At 43.0% G+C, this 25,552-nt stretch overlaps 1 protein-coding gene across 1 annotated transcript in view; it reads right to left on the reverse strand.

The window, feature by feature from the left end:
• Nucleotides 1-1,288: 1,288 nt before the first annotated feature.
• The window catches only part of KCP (kielin cysteine rich BMP regulator), a 140,146-nt gene continuing 115,882 nt past the window's right edge, over nucleotides 1,289-25,552 (reverse strand). The window contains exons 46-54 of the mRNA XM_066592182.1: nucleotides 12,018-12,106; nucleotides 11,745-11,847; nucleotides 9,505-9,647; nucleotides 9,096-9,268; nucleotides 8,709-8,820; nucleotides 7,337-7,438; nucleotides 7,004-7,168; nucleotides 6,582-6,879; nucleotides 1,289-3,625 (exon numbers count right to left, since the gene is read on the reverse strand). Of these exons, the coding sequence (XP_066448279.1) occupies nucleotides 3,408-3,625; nucleotides 6,582-6,879; nucleotides 7,004-7,168; nucleotides 7,337-7,438; nucleotides 8,709-8,820; nucleotides 9,096-9,268; nucleotides 9,505-9,647; nucleotides 11,745-11,847; nucleotides 12,018-12,106 (1,403 nt within the window). The 3' untranslated portion in view covers nucleotides 1,289-3,407. The remainder of the gene's footprint in view (nucleotides 3,626-6,581; nucleotides 6,880-7,003; nucleotides 7,169-7,336; nucleotides 7,439-8,708; nucleotides 8,821-9,095; nucleotides 9,269-9,504; nucleotides 9,648-11,744; nucleotides 11,848-12,017; nucleotides 12,107-25,552) is intronic.

Consider the following 25,552-nt stretch of genomic DNA (forward strand, 5'->3'; position numbering starts at 1 on the left):
TAGGTATTCCCATTAAGAAGACATTTTCATATGGATTTGCCTCTAGTGTTCCTTTGCAGCTTGCCTTTGGTACGTTTGCTTACTTTTTCTTTGCAACCTCTCACTGTCTTTTTACCTGTGTGCAAGCATTCTCCCTACCTGTTTCCTTATTGTGCTGATGCATTATTCAGTAGTGTCTCTGAGCTGAGAAACGTAATCCTTTTTATCTAACTGATACTCTCACTATAAAAGTACATTACTATTTCAGTCCGTTAATTAACGTAAGTATTTCTCCTGTTCGTGGGCCAGAATGTTCTAGAGGAGCGCTGCAGTAGAATAGGGTTAACTTACGTATACATGTCAGACAGTATAGAATAGAAACTGACCCAAGGCATTACAGTTATCTGCCCACTTCAACTTGCAGATACAAACTCAGTGGTATATATAACTTCTAGTATAGTATCATTACATCTAGAAAATTAATTTCTACTTTAAAGTGTAATTCGATTTTTGAAAAAAATTCACTTTAAAACATACTAAAATGTTAAAAAAATTGCAAATACTTTCTCTCACTTTGTTTTTAATAACCTGGAATTTCCAGTTTGTCTCTCTATTGCTATATGTAGCAGACTTCATATAAATTCTTTTGGATGCTCTGTTCTGTAGTTAGACCTGTGACCTATCAGCTTATGGGTGCCCTCACACTTAGCAGATTTCGGTACGAATCTGCACCAAAATCCACAGCATATTTTTTTGCTGCAGATTTTGGTGCGGATCTGCACTAAATTCTGTGTCAAAATCCACAACATTTGGTGAGGATTTTGATGCGTTTTTTTTACTGCAAGAGTGACCTATGCACTGCCTGCCCACAGTTCTGGACTAAACAGAGAATTGCCTACGAAGTTGAAAGTCACTAAAATGTAAATTTATTAGATTAAAAATCAGCCCATTACATTTCCATCTCATAGATCATGTGGTCTTTGCATTATTTACTGTACTTTTCTTAAGCCTTTGCAATCCAATTTTGGATTCAGGGTTTCCTATGGGGTTTTCTCTTTCCGCCATTATACAATGGCGCCATCTGCTGGCTAGAGCCAGTACTGTGGTATGTGACATGCTGGAGAGGCCCCTGACAACAGAGCGGCCAGTAATATGCAGCAAGAAAAACCTGCCAGATGTCTTCCGACATCGGAGCTGCACAGGCTTCAATCAGAATGTCTTCAGATGTCAGACAGTGGATTGGAAAGGGTTAATATGGAAAGCCCTTTAGCTATTCTAGGCAGAAAAAGGAAATAACAGTAACACATGATAAAAACAGAACTAAAAATGATCTTTATTATTTATAGAAGACAGAACAATAAATACACATTGGGACAAGGCATACTCTTCTGAATACAGTAATAAGTGAATATATAAATATAGAAATCTATATGTATAAAAACAGTGGTTCACAACATCAGAAGAAAACAGTGAGCAGCAGGTTCCAGCCTATGTTCCTCTCACAATACAGGGGGCTGATACTGATACAAATGTTACTACAGGATTTCTCTTGTAAAACAGTATCAATTTTCCTCTCATTTGCAGTAGTTGATAGTTAAAACAGTCACAGCCTCAGCAAGTCAGCAGAAGTATACAAAAGCAACAAAGTAGCATAAACATTCATTATCCCTTTGCTATTAATGAAAGTACAAGCATTGGAAGAAGTTAATTGTACTGGTTTAAGGTACCTCTACACAAATAATCGCTGGAAATACCAGTTTCGGGTGATAGTCGCCCTGTGTACACATGGCCACCGACAGGGCACTGAGGGAGAAATAGCTCACCTGTTGGAGTCCCTTGATTTTTAGCTTACCTAAAAACCAAGAATTTACAAAAAAAAACTGTGGTAGTGAATGCACGCTATTGGATCCACTAAAGTCTTCAGGCATTGTACATGCCCATAGGCTGTAATTAGCCTAAGGGTCCTTTTAGTATACTTTTGTCTCAACCTTAATAAAAAAGCATAGTTGAATATGATTTTTAATGGTCAGATGTATTCATCTGTAGACTGTAGTCATAAAGTTGCATATATCTGGGCCATAAGTTCAGTGGATCTTTTAAGAAATGCTGCCAAATGTAATGGCCAAATGTGGTGTGAACACAAACCTTAGTTACCGTCAAGGTATCAAACACTAACTCAAATGGCACCCATGGAGGCTGGGCATACTTGCAGTCACTGAATTACTAACTCAGTCATGGGTTAAGTCCTTCCAATGAAAAAAGGAAGGCATGCATTTACTTTGTTGCCTTTGATTTTTATATGGACTGCTGTCCTATCATCAACTGATAATTGTCTTGTCTAAAAGCCTTATAACAAGCTTTGCCAGCAAAGTGAAGGTTACATTAAGGTGTAAGCTGGGAAATGTATTATTTCACTATAATACATACATTTTCAGTGAAAATTGTGCTGGCTTGTAACAGTCTGTATGGCACAGCAGGCTTTTTCCAACTTTCCTGCCATCTATACCCATTGGTTGCTTATCATTCTATGCATCTTATAGTCCAAAAATATAGTAATTGCTCGCTTTCCACTTTTGCCTTCTATTTAATCATAATAAGACTATGCACCAACTTAATATATTACCGTATGCAATATCGATTCAAACATCCATTCGTCTTCATAGAACCATTTATATGTTTGTGTCTTTTGACAAGTCATAGAAGTATCCTTATGAGCGAATATACTCGTTTCGAGTAATTACTCGATCGAGCACCATGATTTTCGAGTACTTCCGTACTTGGGTGAAAAGATTCGGGGTGCGCCGGGGGAGACGTGGCGGAGCGGGGGGTAGAAGCGGAGAACAGGGGGGAGCCCTCTCTCCCTCTCCTCCCCACTCCCCGATGCAACCCCCCACTCACCCACGGCACCCCCCGAATCTTTTCGCCCGAGTACGGAAGTACTCGAAAATCGCGACGCTCGGGCGAAAAAGGGGCGTGGCCGAGTAGGTTTGCTCATCTCTAATCCTTACAATACATCTTCTGGTAGTAATAAATCCACAATGATGGCGGCATATAATAGAATACTAAACAAATCTGTCACACTGCTCTAGTAAAAGGTCTTACAGAAATGATTATATGTCTTGCTGGAGGGATTTCTTCCATTTTCTCTGGAAGTGGTATGTATTATGGCTAGTTTTGTAAAAAGAAGCAAATTGTCAGAAAGCTTGTAAACAGAAAAGGGCACAAAACAAGAAAGATACTTAGAAGGCTATAGGAACATATTGGAATTATTAGGTGATGGAAATTCTTTTGAGTTGACCCCTCGACTCTGAGTTGTGTATATATGGCCAACAGTCTTAAACAGAATATATGGCCAACAGTCTTGCATTCCCCAGAGATATACAAGAATACAGGTTTCTATTGACTTCTGTCATTTGCTTTCCTTGATCTCACAGGTTGCCATGGATGATCTTCGGACATGATTCTGGAGGGATGCAGTGAGATTCATGTTCTACTAGCCCTGCTGGGCATTGACAGCCAGGAACGCATGGTTTAAAACAGTGAGACTCCAACACGCCAAGTGGAACATCCTTATTAAAGCAAGTCTTGGGGCAAGGAGGGCCGCATTCATCAAACACATAACCTCTATCGTAGGGACAGCCAACAGCTTTCAAAGGGAGAAAATGATTGAAAATAATAAGGTTAATATATTGCAGTAAATGAAGTAGTATATTACAAGAGCACAATTCTGTTTTCTTTCTGATGAGTATTTGCACTAAAATTAGTGGCTTTCAAAAAAAAGTGTGTAGCCAACATGGTACAGAATCCTTGACTGATCAAAACAATTCTGCTCACCAAGCATTTATAGGCGTTTAGCCACCAATAGATCGCATGGGAAAGGCAGTTTTCTTTCTCCTGGAGGAGTACTATTTTATATTGCCTTAAAGGGCTTATACCAGAATGAATTTTTATCACCTATCCACATGGTAAGTGAAAACAGTCTGATCAGTGGGGTCTTACTGTGACCCCTCTCCTTCATACTGCATTCCCATCAATGATGAAGAGCTTGAATGGAGCAGCAACAGAGAATCGAGTTTCTGCTCCATTCATTTCAGTGTGACTGCTGGAAATAGCAAAGTTCAAGTGAATACCCCTTAAATGTATGCAAATGAGCTTTCTTTCAAAAAGTACAAAATTGTCTACATATAAGTTGATACCCTGTAAATCAATGTTTGATCCATTAAAGAGGATTTGTCACCTCCCCTAACCCATCTGTTTTAGTAAATACCTGAATTCCCCATAACATAACAATTCTGAAGCACCTTTTCTTATAATTTGGTGTTGTGCTGTTCCTCTGTTATTCCTCCTAGAAATTAATGAGTAAATTGTGAACTGAAAGTTACCATTTGGAGGTGACCCAGCACAGCCTGACATTATCCAATCAGCGCTGACAATACAGACTGTATAGGGGCACACCTCCTTGTCAAGGTCAATGGTAACACCCAATTATCAGTTGATTCATAAATTTCTAAGAGGAATAACAAGCAAACAGCACAAAATTGTATAATTGTATAAAAAGATGCTTCAGAATAGTTATTTCATTGGGAATGCAAGTATTTCCTAAAACAGACATGTCAGGAAAGCTGACGGCCCTCTAGGGATCTTAGCCAAGCCACAGGCTCCTTCAAAAGGAATAGTCAGGCATTTATAGAATTTCTACAATTAGCTGGATCTCTACAAGAATCAGTCCCTTATATGGGATAGTAATGTAATATACTATGTAGCTATCTAGTGCATGGCCAGAGCTCTACTGAACTCATTGGGTTTGTGTGCTTGCCTATTCCAAGCAACATATGTGAAAGCAGATAAAAGTTAAAGCAGCTTTTAATCATCAGTACTACCGCTGCCCAATTGTTCAGGTTGTGAGCATACGCCGTCGTCACTGTCTGAGTTATATATCAGGAAGTATCAAAAGCATCAAAATTTACTTGGCAGAACCGCATCGGATTTAGAATCATATTCACTGAGGCAAGGATAGTCCAAAAGAAACTATGGCTTATTCACTGACTGGACTATTACAATCTAACCTTTTTTAGTACAAATTAAAATATCTACAAAAAAACTAAACAAACAAACACCTCACAAATCTTATAATAGGAAACGAATTCCTTCAAAACTAGAACAGTTCCCACTAAATTGTGTGGCGAATTATGGTCAGGACTTATATAATACATAATACATACATAATATATACATAAGGGATATGTATATATTTATTTGATGGAAGATCTCGATTGTGTGTCACAAACACTTGTGATAAACATTGATTGGTCGTACCAGACACTCTCCCAGACTGGAAGGGAGGTGGCAGCTTGACCAAATCACTGTCATCACCTTCTGAGGTCTAAGAAGTGAAGCGGATTTCGTATTTAGCTGGTCCAAAGTGTTTCGCTTGAGGCCAGCTCCTCAGATCCCCAATAAACCTCTGATGTATGTATCTACGGTACCAAAGTAACTGTTCGTTTCTGATACTAAAAGAACATATAGTCTTCGGTTGTATAACCTCGCTCATAAAGGGGGTCAAGAAGGAGTGAGAGAGAAAAAGGCCCTCCTGCACTGCATTAAACAAATAAGCGGAAGAGCATCTCCTTCCTCCATCTAATAGATAGCAACTGGATGCACAGTGATTCTTATTTTCTTCTATACTAAGTCCAGTCCTCCTTATCTTTCAGGAAGCCCTTTTGTACTCTCAGTCTCAATTGATGATTTTTCTGCTATTTCTGTAATTTGCCTTCTTCAATGAGTCCTCTCTGCTCTTTATCTCAATTGTTGTTATTACTGCTATTCTTGCACTTTCTCACTAATATTTCCATTATTCTATCTCTATCTGAAAGCAGCTTTCTTGTTCTAACTATCTTATTTCTTGCTTTTTTTCTCTCTATCTGCAGAGGATAGTGGCTATTCTAAATCTGTTAGCCGTAGCAGAAGTTGAGGATAATCAGATAACAAAAGGAATAAAATGATAAGCAGAAAAAAACAACTGCCCTGATGGTGGGCTGCTGCAGCTTCCTGGAAGATAAGCAGGAAAGCCTTTTTCTCTCTCACTCCTTCTTGACTCCCTTTATGAGCGAGCTTATACAATGAAAGGCTTCACTAAATCATCCCAGACAGATGTCGATGCAGCCTCTGTTTGAACTCTTCCATTGAAGGAGAACTCACCACCTCCCGTGGTAACCTGTTCCACTCATTGGTCACCCTCACTGTCAGAAAGTTTTTTTTCTAATATCTAATCTGTGTCTCTTCCCTTTCAGTTTCATTCCATTGCTTCTAGTCTTTCCTTGTACAAATGAGAATAGGGCCAGGTCTTGGAGTTCTTTCATGAATTTGCATGTAGATCTACAACTGAATTGATATCTCAATTTTTTTCTGTGACACAGATTTTAAAGTTGGAATTCATATGGCACAGATTCCCATTTTATTCAAGGGGATATAAAGATGACATGTATTCTGACAAGGGTTTCAAAGAAGAATTTTCATTAGAATCCATGCCAATAAAAGCCTGTTTGAATGGGGCCTAAATCTTTATGATTCTGAAAGAAAAAAGATAGATAAAATGTAATTACCACAAAGTGCTGGAGATCTCCATTGTAGGATGACGCCGGCTTCTCTGCACTCTGATGCATAAGCTTCCAAAGCGTCACAAAGACACTCATCTCCAGCCCCACAAGCACATAAATCATAAACACACGAGGCAAAGAACATCTCGGGAAGGACAACTCTGTGACACGGCTCAAACACACTGGACTTCAGCAATTTACAGCGGTTATTGGCTTCTTTTCTGGCACGATATCCAGCCTGTTTACAGGGGTCCACATCCTCTCCATCCCAGCAGTCAGTAGAGTCATTACCACTTTTTTGTACCTGGGTACAACATACAGCATGGTTGGTGATACTAAGATCAGCTGTCATTTTCCAATTGTTGCATTTTTCCATAAGAATATCTAACCACCCAGATCCTTTTTGTCAAGTGTATAAGTAAACTTACCCTCCAGCTGTTCCCAAAGGCAGCCTCTGATAGAAGAATCTGCCCCCTGCGATCACGCAAATCATCCTGAGGATAGTTGTTGAAATTGCCACATAAACCACATAGATGATCACGATATGTTCCGGGGACACTGACCTCTAGGTGAGAACGTCCATTCCACTGCACCTGGTAGAAGTGGTTTACAAAAATGTTAGTCATTGCCACCAATTTTCCAACTTTAGGACCATCTCCTGATCTATACTAATTATGAGCGATGTTACATGTGTTTAATGAGCGCACAATGTTAGTGTCTTTATAGTTAGTTCCCACGGATTGAAGCAATTGTTTCCGTACCTTCATGCCAATGTTACTGTTCAGAAGAATGGTGTTTGTTTTCCTCTCAATGTAAATGTATGGCTCTTTTAGGAATGGCAGCTCTACAGTCTGGTAATCAACCTGTGGGCACAAACAGTCTGTAAATAAAAGATTTACAAAAGTGGTTGGCTGGTCAAGGGGCATGGTAAACACATGACATATTTATCAAGGTGATATGGTCCATCTTAGTCACTTAATGCATGAGCAACAGTATAGCAATGTGCGCACTGTTGGGTGACGGGGAGAAATATGACACAAAGGCAATGAAAAAACTAATTTTAGAATGTTCCCTATTAGGCTGCATGCACACGGCCGAGTCGGATTCCAGCTGTGAGATCTTGCAGCAAAATCGGACCCTGTGCTGCCCAGTGACCCCCGCGTACCTGTGTCGGATGCATTGCGGATGTGCCGGCTGGTGCGGCACCGCATATACGCAGTGCAGAGAATGTCGCGCCAGCGATAATCCGTGGCGATTTCGAAATTTACTTTTTAGAATTGCTACTGGACGGATGACTTCTTTCATTGACTGCAATGGAAGATGTCCATGCGAGTCTCGCACAAAAATAGAGCATGCTGCGATTCTTCCTCTGTGAGCGGAAATTGCAAGTGATTTCCACTAGTGGCTGTGGAAGAATCATTTTACAATGCATGCTATGGATGGACATTGCAGCGGAATTCGCAGCGGGCGTCTGGCTGCGAATTACACAGCAAAAATCCGTCCGTGTGCTTTGGGCCTTAAAGGGGTTGTCTCGCGGCAAACATCAAAATTTTACATTAGCCCATTCCCCCTGTCACCCCCCTGGCATAAAATAGCATTTTAAAGCAGTTTTTAAACCGCTTGCTACTCACCGATGTGATGAAAGATGAACTTATAAAATTCTTCTCACAAGATGGCCGCCGGTCCTTTCCCAGGGATGCTCTGCGGTTTTCTCCCATGGTGCACCGCGGGTCTTCTCCCATGGTGCACCATGGGCTATGTGCGTTCCATTGCCGATTCCAGCCTCCTGATTGGCTGGAATCGGCACATGTGACGGGGCGGAGCTACGCGATGATGCGTAGAAGGGGCGGAGCCAGAACACTGCTCGCGCCCAGGCCGACCAGAAGGAGAAGACCCTTCTGCGCAAGCGCGTCTAAAAAAGCAAGAAGACCCCGAAATTAGACGGAGCCATGGAGACGGGGACGCCAGCAACGGAGCAGGTAAGTGAATAACTTCTGTATGGCTCATATTTAATTCACGATGTATATTACAAAGTGCATTAATATGGCCATACAGAAGTGTATAACCCCACTTGCTTTCGTGAGACAACCCCTTTAAGCGCTTTTGCTCTTATCATTTGTCCTTACTACTTACCATCACTACCCAATCCTGAAGGAGCTGCACCACTGCATCACCAATTAACACAGTGACTTCCTTTGTCCATGACACACCACGCTGTCCACGGTCATCATTTGTCACATGAACACTATGGGGATATTAGAAGAATTGCAAAAATCAGCTAGGTCATTTAAAGTGTACAGTATGTTTTAGTAAGCCATATATTACACTAGAGCAGAAAAATGTCCTATTAGCTCACAGAAAGAGACTCAAAATACTGGCAGAACATAAGGAACATACAAAGGGGAGGTATTTAGCCCATATCATATAATTTGTGATACATGACAAAATTAATGTGCATATACATATATCCATGACAGGCCAAGTCAGTCTTCACCTGATTGCATAGAAGCAATGACTCACCTGAAGTCTCCTCCTTCGCAGTCTTCACTCAAGACATAGGTGCAGCTACCTTGGAAGTGGTACATTTTGCCATCAAAGGTCCTGTAATGAGGGTCTCCAAAGGCAATACAGGTAGCTGGCCGGGGAATGCAGTGTGGGCAGCACATGCCAGGAATCAGGGCTGGAGTCTCATCCTGAAAGACATAGATACAACTGTGCAATTCTGAGCCAAATGAAACTGAACACCAAATAAGTATGTCTTATGAACTAAATGTGGCTCTTAGTTAAGGTAAGTTGTGACCTTGGTTATAAAGGAAACACAGGCTACGTTGTCACTTGTATGCTAAGGTTGAAATCAAATAAGCCATGGGTCCATTTCCTTGAGCCACACAGCATTTGCATTTTAATGAGATCACATGTTGGTACTTACAGCGGTGCAGGTTACTTGCGGACACCTCTCACTATGGCAGTGCACCTCCCCAGAAACACAGGTACAGGCTGTACATTCATCCACCTGCCAATGCTCATTAGAAAGGTACCTCTGGCCTTGATACCAACAGGCTACAGCAGGAGCTGACAGAAGATGATAATACTTTAATATTAATTACAAGAGTGAGAGCTTTTGTCCATAAAAAGTTTTAAAGTGCGTTTAGACAGAAAGATAATGGTTCCAAAAATCATTCAAACGTGAGCCAATTAGCAAATCATGAACAAGAATCATGCACTTCTCGTTCGTCGTTCACTTTCAGCCAGCATAGAAATCATCGTCGCCTTGTTGGCTTTTCATTGCATCTGATCGGTCAGTGTTTCTTACAGGAATATAGAATGCTGAATAGTAAGTTCACAATTCCCAACAATGATTTGTCTGTCTAAACAGGTGTTAGGTTGTGCGTCTGGGACATGTGGTTCTACAGGTTTCCATGAGCACATCTTTACAGGTGAGGGATAATTGAGCTGGCTGGGTGTGGAGTTTCTCCAGCCAATCCCCTCTGGTCTGCTGCACATATATACCAGCTTCTCTGATTAAAGGATGCTGGTCATTTTACTCTGTCTGTTCTATTCCTACTCAGAGCTGGGTGTTATACTTGTTGGTCTGTAGTGTCTCTCTCCTTCTCTGAGGGCGATCTGGACACCTCTTGTCACCGTTTGCCTGCTCTCCCTTCCCGTCTGACAGGTGCGGTGATGTATGGTCAGATGGGTGATTCCTGACATGGTTCCCTTTATGTCAGCATGGTGGCTGACTCTCTTTTTCCTTGGGGTGAGGACACTTGGACTAGCTATGGTTTGCTATCTGTATGCATGTGAGTTCTGAGTGAGGTTCCTGTTCTGTGTGGTATGCATTACCTGGTGTGTAGGTGTGAACAGCAACTTGTTTTCTATGTCTGTGTAGGTGGCCAAATATGCTGTATGCACAGTCCTGTTCTGTGTGGTATGCATTACCTTGTGTGTTGGTGTGAGCAGCGGCGACTTGTTTTGTATGTCTGTGCAGGTGGCCAGGCATGTGCTGTATGAACAGTCATGTTCTCTGTGTGTGAAGAGGGTTGTGTCCTGTATTTTGTGCATCTCTCTAAGTTCCTAATCAGGGATAGCCAGGTCCCAGATGAAATCAGTGGGGCTGCCCTCATTAGCGTGCTTACCCCACTTTTAAGGAGGGGTGCCCCACTTTCCCTGATTAGTAAGGGACAGGTGTCCTTCCATCTTTGCCTAGACTGGTGCAATTCTCCTAGGACACTTTCCCTTGTGTCCATGTGGGTGTGATTCTTTAGTGCACCCAGCGGACGTAACAACAGGCTGCAATAGTGAGAACGAGCTGGTGATGATGAGAAATGTGAGGTTTTCACTTAGTGTAAAAGCACTATTAGGCCTCTTTCACGCAGGTGGACAAATATCGCATGAACGAAAGAAAACAGTGACGAAATTGCGGCTATATCTTATGTTTTCTTGCCCATTCACACGGCCGGGTGCGGCGTGTATATATGCCGCAGCCCAGAATTCTGTTGGTCAGGGGGATAGGGTTTAGTGATGCTAAACTCTCTCCCCCTCCCTTTGTCAGGTGATCGTGGCAATATAATCTCCCATAGAAGCTTATGGGAGCTGTCGGCAAAGGAAGGGGGAGGGTGTTTAGCAGCACGAGCCACTGCTAAAGTTCCTTCCCTTGCCAGTAGCTCCCATAGGATTCTATGGGAGCTGCCAGCTGATTGCAGCCAAAAGATAAAGCAAGACCTATCTTTTCTGGCCGCATGTATGAGCTAACTTTTTCAGATGGCTCATTTTACAAGCCGGAAAATCGCCCATCTGAACAAATGCAATGGAATCCACTGCTTCAGATGGTTGTGATTTTTGGCCCACTTTTTATCGCGGCAAAATAGCCGTGATGAAACATTTGTGTGAAAAAGGCCTTACTCTTCTGCACAAACCCTCCTGATCAGCTGCCCACTGCTGATCCCACAGCTGAAGACCTTAAGATGCAAGCAGATGCACTTTTCTCCGACAGAAGACATGTTATTACATGGTCCCCACATAACTGGTAGCACTCAAATCTGACTCCCTCTGTGATGCCCATATGCAGTAAATGGACGTATGTTCATGGGGTTGTGCTAATAGGAAAATATCTTTAAGGGCTTATTCACACAGGCGTATTTTAAAACCATGTAAAATAATGGTTCTTACCTTGACAAACATGACAGCATGTGCCTGGCGTCCTGACTTTCAATTCCCCTTGCTGGCATTGAATAGGAGGACATTCTTGTATCTGGCAGTCAACATGTCCCAGCTGTGAAGCACAAAATATGGCCTTATTATGCACAGGTATATAAAGTAAATGAATTAGACTATTAGACTGAGTTCACAGGGGGTGGATTTTGTTGCTGAGTGTCAACAGTAGACAATCTGCAGTGCAAAACCTGAGTCAAAATCTGCTTATCCAAATATTTTACTACTCACAGTACATGTACAGGTGACACATGGATCCTGCCGGTCCGTCCATGTCTCTCCATCTGGTACCCGTCGTCCTTCAATCTCAACTATACATTCTGTAAGAAAGAAAGTATTTGTGTAGCATGTGTGCCCTCAAATTATCTAAAATAAAGACTATTTATTGATGCAAATATGACCGTTTTTTGTGCAATTGCACTGAAAAGAATGGCGTTCATGCTGAATGATATGACTTATCAATTCCCTCAGCCACTCTTCCGTCTTCTACCATGCAGAAAAGTGGCTATGAATAATTCAGTAGATGCATCGTATTCCTCAGTTAACGCGTACCGTCTTGGAGAATACACCACATACTGTACTTTTAATATACTAGCATAGTGCTCAGTGTTACACCCCAATTAGTAGATGTGACCCTATGAGTAAAAATAGGAGTCAAAAAAAGGAACCAAAGTACAACAAAAAAGAGGGAACAGATGAAACACAAGTAAGATGGCTATATGACGTGCGTGCAAAAACAACCGCACTAAAATGTATTGTGTCTATAAGACCCCCAGAATGCTGTGTAGTTGAGTAAAATAATGTTAAAACACTTCACTGCCTGTTAACATAAAGACTTTCTTAATGCAGAAGGTATCCATGCTCTTGGCATGAAATGTCCTCTTGGCTGTACATTACCAATAGTATAAAATATAATCATTCCTCTAAAGGGGACGTCCTTTCCTCTTTAATTCTCTGTAGCTAGTAATTTCTATTCTGATTTCATGACTTAACCCCTTAACGACCGGGCCATAGTGTTTTTACGTCCTCCCGAAGTGGGCTTTATTCTCTGAGGACGTAAAAAAAAACATGCTTCCTGCAGAGAATAAAGCCCCTCGGGCTGTGGACGTGACAGCTCCATGCTGTCGGTGTCCACAGGTAGCTGACAGTGTGATAGACATGATGATTAGTCAGCGTAAAATGTCTATCGATTTGTACTAAACTAGATGTATTACGCAGCTGCAATGACTTTTAACTTTGTGGAGGTTAATGGCCACACAATCTCATCATGGTATTTGCTGGACAATGGCGTGGTGAAAGATGTGTGGTGTAATGTTAGCTTGGTACATAAGTTGCACAAGCAGCCTCTAAGAGTTAAAGGTCATAGTGTTATATGTATACCTGTATTCAATACTGAGTGTTTTCCTAGCCCTTTTCCGCCCCCCCACACTGAAGTTACTTAAACAATGAGTTGTCATGTACACAGGAATTCCTTAAGGTTGCCTGCATGCTAAGAAGACAAAGTCCAAGCTACATCGGACTTGAGGAAGGGTGGGCAGAGAGGCGGGAGATTCTATATGATCCGACAAATGAGAATCTTATATGTTACTGATGTAATCTGTTGCACGCCCATTAAAGGGCAGGTGTCATGTGTTATAATAAAAAGCCTGAGGCTCTACACATTGTAGAGACTCTCCCAGCTTAGACTGATACCTTACATCTGATCTGGTCGATGATGTGTGCACACTATACAATTTGGAAGCTACATAATACCCCGAAGCCTGTTGGCGGAAAATATGATCCAGCACAATTGGCGTCCCTGGGTGGGCCGAGTAGAGATTTTTGATTTCTTTCATTCTGGAAAAATACAGAGATCGGCAGATAACACGTAGAACTCAGGGGCCCGAAAATCTACAGAACACGGTAAGATTGCTTTATGTAAATCTACCGATGTAAGCTGATTTCTAACTGCTAATCTGCCCGTTTCTGATCCAGAGTGATAAATCAATGAAAGGCAGGTAATATAGTTCTTTCTACTCGGAAAAAAACACTGTTTTATCCTGCCTAAGGGGTATTTTGTATGCTGTGTATATTATGTCTGAGACGGTTAAAGATTGTGTATACAGGACCAAGAGATAAATTCTGTGAGGGTTAATGTGTCAGAAGGGCGGACTTGGCTGTTTAAGCCTGATGGCGCGCGCCACGTACTCCTAGGTAACTAGTGTGAGGTCAGGAAAATTTAAAATACGCGTATTCCCGGTATGATCGAGCGTGTTATGTGCTCTCATATGCGAGGAGGGATACGCAGGGTTTAAAAACGGCGTGTTTACCTGTATGATTGAGCGTGTTATGTTCTCATATGTGAAAAGGTATATGCTGGAATTATAGCCGCCATGTTGCGTTGGCTGGAAACTCCAGAGGTCTCTGTTACTGAATATAATCGTCAGTCCTTATGTGTAGTCAAAAGGTCTTGTTTAAACAATGTACAGTGTTTATTATTGGGGGAGGGTAGAGTGGACTGAAGTTAAGCCACTGAAAGCATTCCCCAGTTAACCCGTCTGTTCCCTTTGTCTTGTGTTTTGTAGTGTTAATGCGCATTGTGATATACGAGGGATATTAGAAGAGATGGGTGGAATTTGGTAAAGGAGTTTTACTGTGTCTAGAAAGTTCAAATAGGATAGAATAAGCAGGCAGAATAGAATACGGGATCAGTGCAGGATGTTGTGGAATATGCAAAACATGTAGAAACGTTTTACAAAGAAAAAGGATCAGGAAAAGTTGCAGAAAGAAATGTCAGGTTATGGACAGAGAGGCAGAAAGAAAAGAAATGAGTATGGTAAGATAGACTGTAGAAAGTTTTCAGAAGATGGGCAGGAAGCCCAGCAGAAAGAAAGGTGTTTTAGCTAGTTTTTGCTAGGAGATGGTATAACGTAGGAAAGAGATCCAAGAGGGGAAAGCGTGTAGTGGGGGATGTGTGTATTGTCTATATTATGAACAATGTAATGCCTTTGTGTTGACTACAGCCCCTCCCTGTAATGGCGGCCGCACTTGCAATGTTTCTACAGCAAGGGTGGTGAGCTCTGCCCCCACCCTGAAATTACTTCCCCCCCATGTGCTCACTTTCAGGGTGTGTGATTTTACTTCCGCTCCCTCCCCATCCAGGACAGGACCTGGCCCCGCCCCTTCCTCCTCCAGCGGCCATTTTGCCTCACCTGGAAGTGCTGCCGCCCCTGGCCCCGCCCCTTCCTCTGGCAGCCATCTTGCCTCACCTGGGAGATTTGTAGCCCCGCCCCTTTCTGCCTCTGGCGGCCATTTTGCTGCACTTGGGAGGCCTACATTCCCCAATGCCCCTGTATCCAGTGCTAACATCATGATTGTCTGAAGTAAGGTTTTGTTTGACCAGACTTTGTTACACTCCAAAATGTGGCCACCTTGGATGTGTGATAAGTTCAGGGAAACAAACCTTTGTGAAGATGCAGCTTGGGACATAGTAGACGACTAAGCTGGTTTATCGTCACTGTGACAATTAAGGCTCTTGGAGCAAATGTAACCTTATCACTGAAAAGGCCTTGACACTAAAAGAAAACTTTATTAATTTATAAGAATAAAAAACCACTTCCTAACCCACTAGGGTGGTTAACCGAAACAGACACACAGCTACAGACAAAAACATATAACCATTCATCTGAATGAAAGATGAATGTAAGGGTGGACAATAGAATGAAAAAATTACTGGGTGCAAAATACCCCAAGGTGTTACAGGGTATTGATATTAAATGTAGCGATAATGGTATGACGCTACCTATCAGGATAGTTTAGAGTCAAATATGATTGACATAGTAATCAATTGATATAGAATAGATGTAAGTGCTATTCGATCAGCAACTGTATGACCTCTTGATTGGGTTGCTGTAAGTATCAAATAGATAGTGGTCATATGATGCCATATTGCTAAACCCACGTATTAGTGTGTATTGCCACCCACTGAGATAGTAGTAATGGTCTATCCAAACCCGTAGTTCACTACTTAGTGTAAAAAGGGGTTAATAGTCCAACAACACCGTAATGTAGCGCTGTGACTGAACTGGACTAGTTATCGCCAGGAGTCACTAAAGAAGATTTTTTTGGAGCGATGTCCTCAGTCAGAACAAAGTTCTGACGTCCATTAGAAGTATCGTCTATCGTCGACGCGTTTCCACAGTGTAATGCTTTATTAAACACTGCTTCATCAGGATGAGGTGATATATATAACGTTAGTTATAAGTTGAACAGGGAAAGGCAGAACGCAGAATAATTCTATTTGCGGAAAGCTGTGTCTGCCTTGATGACCCTTCACTATGTGAAGTGCTGGCAAGGCTGATACTGGTTGTATATAAGAATGATATAACGGCTGGAATAATACACTGCTGCAGAGACCAGCGCCTGGTGTTGATACAACGGAGCGCTTAAGGGCAGCACTTCACTCTAATATGTAAAGTGCTGACAGGGCTGATATTAGTTGTATATAGGAGTGATACAGCGGCTGGAATAATGCACTGCTGCAGGAACCAGCACCTGATACTAAATACTACAGAGCCCTTACAGACAACACTTCACTCCAATATGTAAAGTGCTGACAGGGCTGATACAAGTAGTATATAGGAGTGATACAACGGCTGGTTTATAGTGTATGGAAGATTGGAGTTGATGCATGGGGGACAGAGGCCAGGGATCCATGAAAGGGGACGATCTCTCATGGTGTGTGCTCAGGGGCTCTGTTTTCCACTGCCCGCTTCTCCAATGGATGTTCAGACAGATGATGTTATGGAAGGCTCCTACAGATGGAATAATTTCCCTATAGTCACCCAGCAAACTTTTTCACGCAATTTGATGAAGTAATTTTACTTTTTATGTGAGGAAGAGGGACTGAATTGCCCAGAGTAGGATGTTAATTCATCCGTATTCTTTAGTTTTTCCCTAAGTCTTTTGTATATTCTAGTGTCAGTCTACACTGAAGCTATAATTATATTCCGACAGGAGAGTGAAAGTTAAACGCTGGACATTCCCTGAAATACTATTACACTGGGTGACGTAAAATTTTACTTGTGTTGCGCCCCCTTGTGTTAAAAAATGCTAGCTGCGACCTGAAAAAAATAAAAATCTAAAGGATATTTTCGCTCAGGCTTCGCTGCATACAATGTCACCTTGACCTACAAAGTGCTTGTTTTTGTGCCTCTTGGTTTCCTTTTTCAACGTTGTACTAGTTTGAACGCGATTACTCTTTTTCCATTGAGTATTCCGGTTCAAAAGGGGGGAGGCATAGGTGATCTGGGTCATAGATGATCTAGGTGTTGTAGATCAGCTATTGGGTTTAAAAAATAAATAAATAAATGATTTTGTGCTACAAGATTCCGTGCCATGTGAAATAGAACATCAACACGATTATTTAGTACTAATACAGTAAGAAACTGCAGGTATGCAAACAGTTACCGGAACCTCTGTTGATAATGTATATGTTGAGCTTTTTGCAGATGGTACCAGGGTGAGGATTGACGACTCCACATCGGATATGCAGTGGTCACACAACAAGATGTCCTAGAAGCAGAAGCTCTGCCTCCGCATGTCTCAGCACAAGAAGCGGAACTGAAGGCCCTCACTGAGGCGAGTAGAGTGGCGAGAGGTAAGATGGCAATCCTTTACACTGACTCCTGGTATGCATTTGGCATAGCTCATGATTACAGCCCAATATGGAAGGCCAGACAGTTTTTACCTTAGCAGGACAACCAATTGAGAATGGTGCAGCGGTGCAGAGTCTCATGGAGGCCCTACTTCTACCTGACAAAGCTGAGAGTTCGCACCGATTCCTACACTGGAGTGTATTCACAGAAGGGGCAGTGAGAAAAAAGTCTCCAAAATTGTAGTAAAGCCCTATCACAGAGGTGACTTTCAAGTAAAAGAATGATTTTTATTAGAAAATTATTAAAATAAAACACATAAGGGCACAACAAACATGACAAAAAAGAAAACGTTTAAAAACGTAATATAGCAGGTGTTAGAACACGCCTAACACAATTGCTAAGAAGAAAGAGGGTCGGCCAACAAGAATCTAGATCTAACATGAGGGTCCCGGATGAGACTTTTGCACCTGCAGATCCAGAATATTGTGGCTTGACCCGTAACACTTCAGGTTGAAATCACTCAGTGTCCTATCCCAATTGATAGATGTGATGGTAGAACGGGTATAGGAGTGTTGTGATTCAAGCGGAAGGAGACAATCTGTTTTTTCGGCTGTTAGTTAGTATCCGGCTGATTGATAATATTCGTTAGCCCAGATAGCAGTAGCCGATCTCGTGTATGCAATTGTGTTGGGATTTCGTCATTGATAATAGAATTAGTTTCAATAACTTGAATCCTATAAGTGTCGGGATCGCAGTTGATCCCAACACCAATAAATTTGTATGGATTTGGTATTGATCTCTGTGCCAAATCTCTTACTTCTGGCAGAGTCTCACGATGATCACTGAGACTTGACAGAATTTAAATTTCAGTTATAAGGGTCATAATGGTCAATGCCAGGTAGGACCCAAAAGTTCCAATTATTATTTTTACTCAATAATTGCTCATTTTTGCTCTTTCTGCTCAACGCGTTTCCCCACTAGATTCCGTGGATCATCAGGAGCTTAGTGAGATTAGATCTTATTGAGGAGATTTTGGAAAGGTCTTAATAGGCTCAATGACAAAGAATCAGATGTCCTAACACAGAGGAGACAACTGTTTCGGCAGAGTGTTTAGGAGGTGAACAGAATATACAAGAAGTCTCTGTACGTAGGTCCTTTGTGCTATCAGGAGCCAGAACATACAGCTAAACCAGCGTCCCCTTGAGATATTAACAATATAGCGCTGGGCTGATGCCCTGGAAATATCTCTCCTTCTAGGCGAAAATTTAGGATGTAAAAGAGACTCCTAATTAATCAGGATAAACAGCTCACTTTTGGATGTATGAGATTGTTCACCCAAACCTAATGTGCTCCCCACAGAATGCTTGAGGAGGTGAACATAGTATAAAAAGGAATCTCTATTCTTAGGTCCTTTTTTACTGTAAAAAGACGGAACATGCAGCTCAATCAGCGTCCCATTAGGATATGGGCAATATCATACTGAGCTGATGTTCTGGAGATATAATCCCTTCTGAGCTGAAATTGGGGTATAAGAAAGCCTCCTAGTCAATTAGGACAGTCAACCCACCTACGATGTATAAGATTGTTCACCCAAACCTAATCTGCTCTTTAGAATAGATTAAAACTTCAAACTGGCATGTGTATCAAGATAGCCCTATATCCAAACTCGGTGGATAATAGTTGGAGAAAATGCTCCAGTATAACACATGTCAGTTATAAGAGAGGCTATGCTATTTCTGGCTCCATTCTTGAGGAAATACCCAGAGGTTCCCACCCAGACCTCTTCTCCCCTTAGGTGTCAAAATGACAGAAGAAAGTAGATGGATACAAGATCATCTACCATCTGGGCTATGGACACCAGCCCTTTTTTTGTTTTGATCTTGTATCCATCTACTTTCTTCTGTCATTTTGACACCTAAGGGGAGAAGAGGTCTGGGTGGGAACCTCTGGGTATTTCCTCAAGAATGGAGCTAGAAATAGCATAGCCTCTCTTATAACTGACATGTGTTATACTGGAGCATTTTCTCCAACTATTATCCACCGAGTTTGGATATAGGGCTATCTTGATACACATGCCAGTTTGAAGCTTTAATCTATTCTAAAGAGCAGATTAGGTTTGGGTGAACAATCTTATACATCGTAGGTGGGTTGACTGTCCTCATTGACTAGGAGGCTTTCTTATACCCCGATTTCGGCTCAGAAGGGATTATATCTCCAGAACATCAGCTCAGTATGATATTGCCCATATCCTAATGGGACGCTGATTGAGCTGCATGTTCCGTCTTTTTACAGTAAAAAAGGACCTAAGAATAGAGATTCCTTTTTATACTATGTTCACCTCCTCAAGCATTCTGTGGGGAGCACATTAGGTTTGGGTGAACAATCTCATACATCCAAAAGTGAGCTGTTTATCCTGATTGATTAGGAGTCTCTTTTACATCCTAAATTTTCGCCTAGAAGGAGAGATATTTCCAGGGCATCAGCCCAGCGCTATATTGTTAATATCTCAAGGGGACGCTGGTTTAGCTGTATGTTCTGGCTCCTGATAGCACAAAGGACCTACGTACAGAGACTTCTTGTATATTCTGTTCACCTCCAAAACACTCTGCTGAAACAGTTGTCTCCTCTGTGTTAGGACATCTGATTCTTTGTCATTGAGCCTATTAAGACCTTTCCAAAATCTCCTCAATAAGATCTAATCTCACTAAGCTCCTGATGATCCACGGAATCTAGTGGGGAAACGCGTTGAGCAGAAAGAGCAAAAATGAGCAATTATTGAGTAAAAATAGTAATTGGAGCTTTTGGGTCCTACCTGGCATTGACCATTATGACCCTTATAACTGAAATTTAAATTCTGTCAAGTCTCAGTGATCGTCGTGAGACTCTGCCAGAAGTAAGAGATTTGGCACAGAGATCAATACCAAATCCATACAAATTTATTGGTGTTGGGATCAACTGCGATCCCGACACTGCAGGAGCGGCGCAGATCGTCTGAAGAAGTAAGTAATGCTTTTTATTCTTTGCTCCACTGTATTGCCGGCGTATAAGGTGACAGTTGGGGGGTCGTCTTATACGCCCCGTCGCCTTATACGCCGGTATATATTTTTAGTGTATCACATTTCTGGATAAATTGCAGGGAAGGGGTTATATATTTAACCCCTTCCCGACCATTCATCCTGCGATCGCCGGCAGCCCATTGCATTCAGTGGAACCTGCTGTATTGCTGGTTCCATTGAATTCAATGGGCTAACATCGTTCTTCTCTGCTACAGCTGTTACAGCTGTGCCAGAGGAGAACGATCTTTACGCTGACAGTGCGGGGGGGGGGCCCACTCTTGCCGCTATTGTAGCTTAATAGTGGGACCTGTGAACTTGAGATGCAGCCCAACATGTAGCCCCTCGCCTGCCCTATCCGTTGCTGTGTCGTTCCCATCACTTTCTTGAATTGCCCAGATTTTCACACATGAAAACCTTAGCGAGCATCGGCGAAATACAAAAATGCTCCGGTCGCCCATTGACTTCAATGGGGTTCGTTACTCGAAACAAACCCTCGAGCATTGCGAAAATTTTGTGCCGAGTAACGAGCACCCGAGCATTTTGGTGTTCGCTCATCTCTAATTCCTACACTGGAGAAGCGAGAGACGACACCCTCGCCAACAGTGCAGCAAAGGCAGCGGCCCTCAAGCCGTGGAAGAAAGAAGAAAGGTACTGACAGCATGAGTAAGTGGCAAAACCTTTGGACGTTGACAAAATTTGGACTTTGATATGCTAAAGACTTTTACAGTTACAAGCCAGCAAGGAAGGAAAGGATAAATAGACTAATATGGGAGCAGCAGAAACAGGACCGTGTATGGTGAACAGTCAACAGCACTTGCCCACCACAGTTCCTGTATCCCATGATGGCCCCGCTGATGGACGGAAAGACCCACCTAGTAAAGCAGCAATGACGACGACGCTTGAAAGGGGATGGGCGACTTCTGGGTTCTCTGTAGCTGCTGCATCATTGGTCCAGTTTAGCATGATCTATGCCATGGGTGAGACAGGGCAGAAGTAAATTTGCCACATCACACTTGCCGGGACCACTCTACCCATTTCAGGGATTGCAAATTGACTACGTTCAGCTCCCACTTGTTGGGAAGTATGAATACGTGCTTGTTGTTGTTGATGTCTTTGCAGGTTGGAGGCCAACCCTGTTACCAAGGCAAACAAGTAGGTAACCCGCAAAGAAGCTCATGAACGAGGTAAACTGTGAATATGGGGTACCAGAAGTGATTCAGAGTCAGACAGAGGTATAAACTTCGCAGGTGAATGTAACATGTCATGTCTGCTCTGGGTGTATCCCAGGCCTTTTACATACTCTACCACCTTTAGAGTAGTGGAAAGGTGGAGAGACTTAGTGGCACGCTAAAATGCAAGATACTTAAAAATGACGCCACTTTGGAAAGACTGCCATCCAATAGCCCTATTCAGTGTTAGATATGAACCCAGGGGGGATCATGCATTATCTCCCTACGAGATTGTTTGGGCTAGCCCCAAGGCTAGGTTGCTACTATCCTCAGTAGTTACAATTACAATCTGATGTGTTGACTAAGTATGTGATTTCCGTTGTTAAAGAACTAACCAAAGCCTATGCACAGGTGTTCTCTTCCAGACTCAGAGGCAGACACTGGGACATATATCTTGCAGCCTGGGGATTGGGTGTGCGTCAAGAAGTTCCTCAGGAAGCACCCTCTTGAGCCCCGATTTGATGGCCCCTACCAGGTGCTTCTGACTACTGCCACAGCTGTGAAACTAGCCGAAAGACTTACATGGATCCATGCTTCATACTGTAAGAAAGCTTCAGATCCGGCAGACCAGTCTTATTAGTGCCAAGGACATTACTCTGGTTAGGGCTAGTGAGAGAGGAGGGTGGCAACTGGAATCCTTAGTCGGAAGAATATGAGGGTATGGTTACCTTCTGGTATAACTCGTCCAATGCTCAAGTAGCCGCATATCCCTTCGACTATTGTACTGTGGTCCCGTGTCTAGGCGCAAGATCCCACCGCAGGCCAGATTTAGCTCAGTCCAGCTGGTTATATGACTTATATACCCGGGGAATACAATATGTTTGCGCCACTGATAATGTCTGTGGAGAAGACTGCCGTTATTGGGGATCTGTGGGATGGAACGCAGGAACAGACTGGTCCTACAAACCGCGAAGTGCCTTAAAATAAGAAAGATAAGAGCGGGAAATCCCTAATTAGTCGTATAACCCTCCTTGAGAATAATAAGGACAGCAGGTATTGGAAGGCTGAACTTAGTATGTTGCTTGGTTTTAATGCGGTTTTTACACTAACCATGGGAGATCCAAGCCCGGGGGACGGGGTACTTACAGTCTGGGGACATACTGGTACGGGAGGACAGATCCCTTAGGGAAGTTTAAAATAAGGGATATGGTAGATGCACCCGAATGGAAGCCTTCACTTAGTCCCGTGCCCATAATTAACCCCCTCCGCCATGAGATAAAGGCCTTGACGAACATGATGATCATAGCCGACCCTACCTTTGTGGACACCTTGACAGTAGCGACTGGCTACCCTGACCAGAATCTCTGGTTGGAGTTGATGAGGTACAATGCTAACAGGAGCAACAAGTCTAACTGTTGCGTGTACGGTAGTGCCCGACTATACTCGGGGATGGTCCCCCTAAATCTCCCGGTAGATGCTGAAGAGTGGTTTATTAGTCTCTTCACGAACATTTCCGCTAATTACACTGTCCGTGAGAAGTGGAAGAAGGAATACTCTATAACTACTTAAGTGTTTTGCACCGGAGAGAGTATTACTGACTACCCTGGAAACTACACCTGCCAGGCAAATGGGCAGGGTGGAGGGAGATTTTTGGGGAACTCACTAACAGGTATTGCTCCTCCTACGGTACGATAGGAGGGGAATGGATGCAGAATCAGGTCCAGTCCTTAGGAGACGTTTACTGGCTTTGTGGAGACATGAGGTAGAGGACCCGCCTGGAGGGTAATTGGGCAGGGGAGTGTGCCTTAGTAAAGCCCTTATGCTCCTCCACATCCTGTCAGACAGCATTGAGAATAATGAGGTTACCCCCAATAGTTGATTTATCTCAATCCAACTCAGTCTGTGTTTTGTGGTTATCCTGTCATGTTGGTCTATCCTTGTTTTCCGCATAGGTACGGCGGTTCCTTCCAGTCTTGTCACTAGGTAGTGTAGGGTCAGTGCAGGCGGCCTGGACGTGTCCACCATCTGGGCTATCTCCAGGAGGGACATTGGTGTGGGTGAAGATTAGGGAGTCCCAGGCCGTGCGTACCTGTGCACACTACTAGTATTATAACATTATACTAGAGCGAGAAGCGAGACCCCTGGTGGTAGTTTTGATCTACACGTGTACATTGACGTCATAGGATAGCCAAGGGGGGTACCTGACGAGTTTTAAAAATTAGAGACCAAGTTAAAACTAGATTCGAGTCCATTTTTCTGATCATTATGGTAAAATAAACGTTGACAGGATTAATTATGTTTATTATAATTAGCAGCGGTTTATAAATTATACTAGAGACGCCTTATAGGGACTAGTCGACCAATAGGACCTACCTCGACTATGACTTCAAAATAGAATGGCCTTAGATATGATTTTAGCTAAAAAGGGGAGTGTCTGTAAGATGATAGGGGAGACTTGTTGTACCTACATCCCAGACGACTCGTGACCCGCGGGTAAAGACGCAGTTGCCATTAAGAAGCTGACCACACTAACTAAAAAGAGCTAACCTTTGGGACCAGCACTCGCCATGGATGAACGGGTGGTAAAGGATCCTGGCACAGACGGGCGTCGCTGTTGTATGTGAACTGATGATTACCTTTTCTGTTCTAGTCTGCTGTGTTATCCCCTGTGTCAAAGAGACCTGTGAAAAGGATGCTGGAAAAGCTACTCCCACAATGAGTTCGCTGGATGCATCCCCAGAAGGAGTGGACAAGTCCTACACCCCCTTGAAGACTCTAAAACAAACCTTCAACGCGCTCCAGTCATAGGCTCACGCGCAGAGAACTGTGAAAATTAGATGGAGAGTTAGAGGATAGACATTTTAAGGGGGGATTGTGATAGACATGATGATTAGTCAGCGTAAAATGTCTATCGATTTGTACTAAACTAGATGTATTACGCAGCTGCAATGACTTTTAACTTTGTGGAGGTTAATGGCCACACAATCTCATCATGGTATTTGCTGGACAATGGGGTGGTGAAAGATGTGTGGTGTAATGTTAGTTTGGTACATAAGTTGCACAAGCAGCCTCTAAAAGTTAAAGGTCATAGTGTTATATGTATACCTGTATTCAATACTGAGTGTTTTCCTAGCCCTTTTCCACCCCCCACACTGAAGTTACTTAAACAATGAGTTGTCACGTACACAGGAATTCCTTAAGGTTGCCTGCATGCTAAGAAGACAAAGTCCAAGCTACATCGGACTTGAGGAAGGGTGGGCAGAGAGGCGGGAGATTCTATATGATCCGACAAATGAGAATCTTATATGTTACTGATGTAATCTGCTGCACGCCCATTAAAGGGCAGGTGTCATGTGTTATAATAAAAAGCCTGAGGCTCTACACATTGTAGAGACTCTCCCAGCTTAGACTGATACCTTACGTCTGATCTGGTCGATGATGTGTGCACACTATACAATTTGGAAGCTACATAATACCCCGAAGCCTGCTGGAGGAAAATATGATCCAGCACAACAGCATGGAGCTCTCATCCCAGGCTGTTCGGACCCCCCCCCCGGCATTGCAATCGGCGCTATGCAATGGATAGCACCGATCGCAACAAAGTAAATAAAAGTGCCCAAAAAGTTAAAGATTCAGCTGCTCCGATGGATCAGATCCATCGGAGCAGCTGAAATTACTCACCGAGGTCCGTGGCACGGCTCCCCGCTGTCCCGATGCTTCGGGCCCCGTAGCCGTCCTTCTGCACATGCGCGCCAGGTGGCATTACGTCAGCCGCATGCGCAGAAGGCCCGGCGACGCGGGAAATTTAAAATCTCCTGGCTCCCGGCTCCTGTAGGTAGCCGGGAGGCAGGAGATGTCAGCGGGGACCGCGGTGAGCGGTCCCCGGTACCGCGATCGCCGTTATA

Source organism: Eleutherodactylus coqui, chromosome 2 (assembly GCF_035609145.1).
Source record: "Eleutherodactylus coqui strain aEleCoq1 chromosome 2, aEleCoq1.hap1, whole genome shotgun sequence".
NCBI lineage: Eukaryota > Metazoa > Chordata > Amphibia > Anura > Eleutherodactylidae > Eleutherodactylus > Eleutherodactylus coqui.